General features: G+C 39.5%; 2 protein-coding genes across 6 annotated transcripts; one reads left to right on the top strand and one right to left on the bottom strand.

Moving 5' to 3' along the window:
• Window positions 1–245: 245 nt before the first annotated feature.
• Window positions 246–5,170, top strand: LOC105041704 (uncharacterized). 5 transcript variants are annotated; one of them, XR_012139782.1, is made up of 11 exons: window positions 246–373; window positions 713–901; window positions 1,560–1,729; window positions 2,381–2,479; window positions 2,620–2,688; window positions 3,156–3,296; window positions 3,402–3,491; window positions 4,041–4,208; window positions 4,643–4,718; window positions 4,809–5,032; window positions 5,144–5,170. XR_012139782.1 is itself a non-coding variant. In XM_010918702.3 (10 exons), exons 1-10 carry the CDS (start codon window positions 304–306, stop codon window positions 4,934–4,936), a joined length of 1,197 nt encoding a protein of 398 aa, XP_010917004.1. In that variant the 5' UTR covers window positions 246–303; the 3' UTR covers window positions 4,937–5,101. The 5 variants fall into 5 exon arrangements, 2 of the variants coding, with proteins under 2 accessions (XP_010917004.1, XP_010917003.1); XR_012139783.1 differs by lacking the exon at window positions 5,144–5,170 and adding an exon at window positions 3,582–3,718 and having other exon boundaries at window positions 4,809–4,895; XR_003800354.2 differs by lacking the exons at window positions 4,643–4,718; window positions 4,809–5,032; window positions 5,144–5,170 and adding exons at window positions 3,582–3,718; window positions 3,835–3,934 and having other exon boundaries at window positions 4,041–4,186.
• Window positions 5,079–6,984, bottom strand: LOC105041703 (pentatricopeptide repeat-containing protein At1g08070, chloroplastic-like). The gene has a single exon (XM_010918700.3). The coding sequence runs from the start codon at window positions 6,728–6,730 to the stop codon at window positions 5,183–5,185; it is 1,548 nt and encodes a 515-aa protein (XP_010917002.1). The 5' UTR covers window positions 6,731–6,984; the 3' UTR covers window positions 5,079–5,182.
• Window positions 6,985–7,048: the final 64 nt, after the last annotated feature.

Below are 7,048 nucleotides of genomic sequence, written 5' to 3'. Positions count from 1 at the left end.
CTAAAACTAATTGCTGAAATTGCCTATGAACGTTTTTTTCTTCAAAAAAAAAAAAAAAAAAAACTCAACTTTGGCGCCCAAAGATTATTTTGTATATACGGCATACGATTAATTATAAATTAAAAAAAGCTTAAAAAAATAGAAAAACAAACAACACATCTGGTCAGGAATCTGTCCACACCAGATATCGGGGCCCCACCGCCTCTCTGGGCCCACCTTAATTGAGCGCTGACAACCGAGGTTTCTCTTGTGGGTTACTAGAACCTTGGGTCTCGATAACAATCCTCCTTGATAAAGAATTCCATGGCCCTTCTATCGTTCATTTCGGCCAAGATCCCCAACCCGCCGGCGCCGCCCCGTTCTCTCCTAAGAGGTACTACTCTCTCTCTCTCTCTCTCTCTCTCTATCCCTCCCCCCAACCCCCCGCACTTCCCTCCCTCTCTCGGAGCTCAAATTTGTTCGTAGGCTTGCTGCTCTTTTTTTTTATCACTCTGCCATTCTTTCTCCATTTTTTTTTGATATAAATACTACCAATGTAATATTTCCTCGCTGATTTTCTTAGAAAACCTTTTTTTTTTTTTTTTTTGAGTGCAGATTCCAGTTAAAACTGGTATTCTTGGTTGCATTTTAAGTTTGATAATCGAATCCATGACATGAACATTTATTATTTTCGGGTGTTTCTGTTCCTTAATCCATGTTGGCACTATTGCAGCTGTGCTTCCCGGGAATTCTCGCATTACGATGTCATCTTCTGTGGGTGCGGACCGTCATGAGCGATCGAAGCTTGTGTGGGTGTGGACTGAGAGCAGGCAGGTGATGACGGCAGCAGTCGAGAGAGGATGGAGCACTTTCATCTTCGGCTCGGAACCCCCATCCAAAGAACTCGCAAATGAGTGGTCATGTAAGCTAGTAAGGAAGTTAGGAGATTGGATTTTTTGTCTCCGTTTTAATTTTTCACCAATTCAACTTTGATTTTCCGACGTCATGTTTCGCTTGTTGATGGCTCGATGGTTAAATAGCTGCATTGAGTAAAATTCCTGTTTAAGCACGGTTGCGGTGCTTTCATCTTATTGGATGATTCTTGGATCTCTTGCAAATGAGTGCTCATGTAAGCTAAAATAGAACTTGTTTCATGTTTCATTTTGTTCATTTCAATTATAATGTCTAATTTTGTTGTATCAGTTTCATTATGATGGAGCAAGTAGTTAAGTTTCTTCTTCCATTATGGGTGGCTACCCAATTATTCTATTTGATTGTGAAATGAGTGAGCATGGGTGGGATTTTCTTTCTTCTTCTTCTTCTTCTTCTAACGGTTATACTTGATCTAGCTTGATAATTCCAAACATTTCTTAGTTTGATATTACTAATGATTACTTGAAGAGACGTGGTAACTCTGTGCTTAATACTTATTGTGTATGCTGTGCAGAGTTAAATAAGTCATAAGAATGTAGAGATAATTGTAGCTTAACCAGATGTCATGAACTTATTAGATTTAGTACAAGTACACTTTTCTATTTTTGAGACTTGATTGTAATGCTTAGATATTGGTTTTTGGGCAGCTATCGCTTTGATACATCCTCTCTTTGTTGAAGGCTCAGAGCTTTTTGATGTGCAAGGTAGAAGAGTTGCCACACTCTATGATGTTTCTTCTCCACAAGAACTAGAACTAGTCCGATCAGATGACAAGCAGGCAGATAATGTGGTTATAACTTTCTCGGGAGAATGGCAGGTTTGAGTTCATCATCCGTATTTCTAACTATCTCATAATATGAAATGTCATATTCTGACAAATTGGATTTCACTTCGATTTTTGGGGCACTCCATTTGGGAGTTGTTGGACTGTATTGTAATTATGAATAATTGAATCATCTAAGAAGTGTTTAGTGAGAAAGGGAATTGAATTGATACTTGCCATAGGGGCACCTCAGCTGGAAATAGTCAGCTTCACGATAAGTTTTTCTATCAGTTGTTGGTCATCCCTTAATGTCTTTAGTGGTGAAAACGTTACCTACTGATACATATTCCTCCCCTATATTCATCATATTATCTCTTTTGATACCTGTGATTAGTTCAGTTGAACAAAATACTGCATCTATTTTTCTTTACCCCAGTTCTTCTCTTCGTTATTGTCTAAAGTAGGAATTAGCCATATAGGTCGAATATACTAGCCATATTGGTTTTCAGATCATTCTACTAATTTCAGTTGTGATGCTTAATTTCCTTAAAGTATCTAGACAAAACTCTGTTCTGTTTGTTTCTCTCTTCCCACCATCATTAATGTAAGCTTATGAATTAAAAGAAGCTGTTTTAAGTGGTATTTGGGGAATAACAAATCGCACTTTGTTTTTTTTAATATAAATTCTCTCCTTTCCTTTTCTAGGTTATACCTGCAGAGAATATGGTTGCAGCATTCCATGGCTGTAAGAGGACTGTACTCGCGGTTTCAACAGCTTCATCTGAAGCACAAGTATTTCTTGAGGTGATTCTAAATCTTTGTGCTTGAACCTATAGAGGAAACTGAATAACATATAAATTATAAATGGTTATTTTTTGGTGAAACTTGTGGGCTTATTATTTGAGATATCTTCGTAAAACCATTTTAAGTGTATGTATTTGTAGGCCTTGGAGCAAGGTCTTGATGGTGTTGTCTTGAAAGTTGAAGAACTTGGAGAAGTTCTCAAACTAAAGGTATGCTCTTAGATTTCAAAAACTATACCATTAATAATGTGACAAATACAGCTGTAGATGTATGATCTATTTTCTGCCGCTATTGCTTTATCTCTTATGAGAAGCCCTAACACAGGAGAAAGCCCATGACAACCCCCCCCCCCCCCCCCCCCCCCCCAACAAGCATTTGATTACATAAGCTGCATTTATGGAGAAATTTCTTTTGGCCTCAAGAAGTGATTGATGTTATCGACTGCTTCTAGCTCTCCATGTGACAGTGGCCTGTTCACAGAGATTACACAACTTAATTGTTTGCTTTTTTCCTGCTATGTAGCACGCAATATTCTAGGATCTACCATCTGTAAAAACGTACCATATGCATTCAATTACGTTTAGCTAACAAACTACCATCATTTTCCTTGATGCCTTTTAATTTTATCACAATTATTTGATATTAGTTATTTTTTTCATATTTTGGTTGATATCAGGATTATTTTGACAGAAGAAATGAAGCAAGGAATCTGTTGGCATTGACCAAGGCCACTGTTACACGGGTAGAAGTAGTTGGAATGGGCGACCGGGTGTGTGTTGACCTTTGCAGTCTTATGCGACCGGGTGAAGGCCTTTTGGTCTGTGTTCCATTCCGACAATATTTGACTAATTCTTCCTGCTTAGTGATGCAAAATTCTAATGAATTTCAGTGTTCATTAATGGGGCATTGATGCCCTTTTTAGGTTGGTTCTTTTGCTAGAGGACTTTTCTTGGTTCACTCAGAATGCTTAGAGTCAAATTACATTGCTAGCAGGCCTTTCCGAGTTAATGCGGTAAGTATTTTCACTTTGGGAGTGGTTATAATTATAACGTCTCATGGACATTCTGGTCTCATTTAAGCCCACTCCAACTTCATATTTAAGCTACTCATAATCGACATCCACGAAGATGGAAAGAGCGGCCTAGGAGTTTTTTCTCCCTCCCATTCATCTCTCTGCGAAACATTCTCTGAGCCTCACCAAAAAAAACATTCTCTGAGAAAAGTTCTCACTTCAAGATTGTATGCAATCAACTATTCCTCCTTTTTTAAACTACTAATTGCTTTGGTCATCTTGGAATTTAGAAATTTTTATGTGTTATTAAAAGCTTGCTTTTGTTACATGCCCCGAAATGAAGAGTATTTGTAAATCCACCATGCTGAAGGCAAAAGAGAAGCAACCTAACCATCACCAAAACCAGTGATGGTGTGTTTGCAAATGCTGAAGTAAATGAGAAAGTACATATTGAATCTTTTAGGACTTTACTAAGAATCTGAGATTGAATATTTACGTCCCCTTGGTATGCACAAGTTAATTTTCTTTTTTCCCGTCTCCAATCTGTAGGGACCGGTGCATGCCTATGTTGCAGTTCCAGGGGGAAAGACTTGCTACCTCTCAGAGTTGCAGGCAGGTAAAGAGGTAGTAGTGGTTGACCAAACTGGTTTGCAACGGACAGCAACTGTGGGGCGTGTGAAAATAGAATCAAGACCACTTATCCTTGTAGAGGCAAAGGTTTGTACAGCTTGCCGCATTCTTTTTAAGTGAATATTTCTAGTCTTTGGAAATGCAAGCATGTTTGGTTCATTAGAGATCTTGAGGATTTGCGTTACATGCCAATGTTGCAAGTTTATGATCTATGAACTTGCTGGTGTGCTCATATTTTGTCATATACAAAGGAAAAAAATGAGCTTGATCTATTTTGTTAGTTTTCATATAATTTATAGAATTGCTGTCAACTGCAACATGAGTTGTTTCAGGAAAAAAGATCAAAATGCTGCTAGTTACCAGAAACATGCAAGTAGTTCAAATGAGAAAATGGGTCTTCCTAGAACCATTAATAACTTGTTCATCTTTGGTCGCAATGTACAAAACCATGAGAGATTAAAGAAAAGCAAATCAAACATATTCTAGATAATTTTTAAAATCCTGTTGATATTGATTTGCAGGAGAACTCAGGTCATGAGACCTATAGCATCTTTCTACAGAATGCAGAGACTGTTGGCTTAGTGTGCCCATACGAAGGTTCTTTCCTCTTTCTTTCCAGTTTTTCCTATAGCAAACTTCTATTTGCTTTCCTTTCTCCAATCCATTCTGTGAACCTTGCTTTTTCAGCAGACAAGACTACAAAGACAGCAATTCCAGTAACCTCGCTAAAAGTTGGAGACAATGTCATGTTAAGAATACAAGGTGGTGCCCGTCATACTGGAATAGAAATCCAAGAATTCATTCTTGAGAAATGAATTACATGGGTCAAGGTTGTTTCTGCCATGAACGAGTATATTCCAGAAGAAGAAGGAAAATTTTTGTTGTAACATACTTTGAGCAAATAAATTGAGGTAATGATATGTAAACTTGATACAATATGTTTTAGTGTCACTATCATCAAATGGAAAAATTGGTGCTAATTTGTACTTGCACTGATTCATATAACATTATTACTGATACAGAATGAAGGAATGAAGTAACTGAAACCATATTACATTGTGTTAGACCTCAACATAACTATGACCAGGATCACTCTTGGTAACTTCTCTGAATCCCATGTCATTCCTTACTTCATGGACGCTTTCCCAATCCCCAATCATTGCATGCAAATTTGATTTCAGTATATAATTTCCACTATGTTCTGGTTCCAAATCAAGTACATAATCCATCACTTGTCTTGCTAAACTTATGTTTCCTTGATCTCTACATGATCCTATCAATGTGCGCCATATCACAGCATCCGGTTTCACAGGCATCCTCACTAAAAACTGGAACGCCTCATCTAGTAATCCTGCTCTGCATAGCAAGTCCACAATACTTCCATAGTGTTCTATTCTAGGTGTTATACCATGCTCCTCTACCATGGACTCAAAACACTGCTTCCCCTCCTCCACTAGACCAGCATGACTACATGCATTCATAACACTTAGGAAAACGACATCATCTGGTTTGAATCCTTCCCTCTGCATCTGAGAGAACCGAACAAGGGCAGCCACACCATAACCATGCATTGCCAGTCCTTGTATTATCGCAGTCCATGATATCAGAGTCCTCTCTGTCATCTGATCAAATATCCGACATGCCTTCTCTATGTCCCCACATTTGCTATGCATGTCAATGAGCGCATTCATAATGTTTATGCTCTCCTGAAACCCATTTTTCTCGGCATAGTCATCGATCCATTCCCCTATCTCTGAGCTTCCCAATTTTGTGCACATAGAAACCACTGCTAGCACAGTTACTTCATCAGGCCTAACCCCCGCTGCCTCCATTTCTTTAAACAAAGCCAGCGCTTCGCTTGGGTTGCCCTTATCACTATAACCATCAATGATCAAAGTCCATGAAACTACATTTCTGCAGCTCATCTTCTTAAAAAGATGATGTGCATTCGATAAGTATCCACATTTCGCATACATATTGATCAAAGCATTGTGAACAAAAGCGTCGAATCCCAAAAGGTTTTTCGTGGCATAGCCATGCACTTGTTTTCCATGTTCTAAAGCTTTCAGTTGAGTGCAGGCAGAGAGAATGCTAGCTACAGTCACCTCATCAGGTCTCACATTCTCATCTATCATAGCACGGGCTGCTCGAAGTGCTATGTTGGGGTGATCTCTCTGAGAAAATATAGAAATGAAGGCATTCCATTGAATGATGTCCCTCTGAGGAGTTTCATCAAAGACTTTCCGTGCAGCCATCAAGTCTCCAAACAGACAATACATCCTGAGAAGAGCCGTCTGCGTCACAAGCTCCAATCCAAAACCCGATTTGAGCGCCTGGGCATGCATCTGTTTCCCCTCAGAGACTCCGGGCATGATGAGGCCACAGGCCTTGATCACAAACAGAAGGGTGTAGCTGTCTACTTTGATCCCTCTCCTCCTCATGTGGGCAAACCCAAGAATGGCTTTCTTTGGGTCATTTCTCTCCAGGAAGCCTCTCAGAATGGTGTTCCACTGGTAGGCACCGTCCTGTTTGGTAAAACGGCTGAAAGAAATTGTGGGGCTGGTGTTTCTAGACTGATCGCAATTGTGGGAGAGTGGATTTTTGGCCATTTGAGCAGTGGATGGGCATCACTGCTTGCTTCAAGAGGGCGAAACATATGCTTTCGTTTACGGTCGCTTGCTGTTAGTCTGTTAGTTGTAGAGGCAGAGGCAGAGCTAGAAATGATCTCATTATTTAATACCTAGCCTCAGGGTTTAGAGCTTGCCAGGGAGGTAGAGTTAGGATAGGATTTTTGCTGGATTTGGATCGGGTCCCGCGTGTCCGTGGCGGTCCCAAGACATGCCTGCTGCTACGTGATCAAGCGATATTTTTTATGCACCACGGACGATATAGAAAATTCGATGTAGAATATATCATTTTATTTAATT

Source organism: Elaeis guineensis, chromosome 3 (genome assembly GCF_000442705.2).
Source record: "Elaeis guineensis isolate ETL-2024a chromosome 3, EG11, whole genome shotgun sequence".
NCBI classification, from domain to species: Eukaryota; Viridiplantae; Streptophyta; class Magnoliopsida; order Arecales; family Arecaceae; genus Elaeis; species Elaeis guineensis.
The sequence above is the reverse complement of the archived record's forward strand: the minus strand, read 5'-3'. Positions and strand labels throughout refer to the sequence as shown.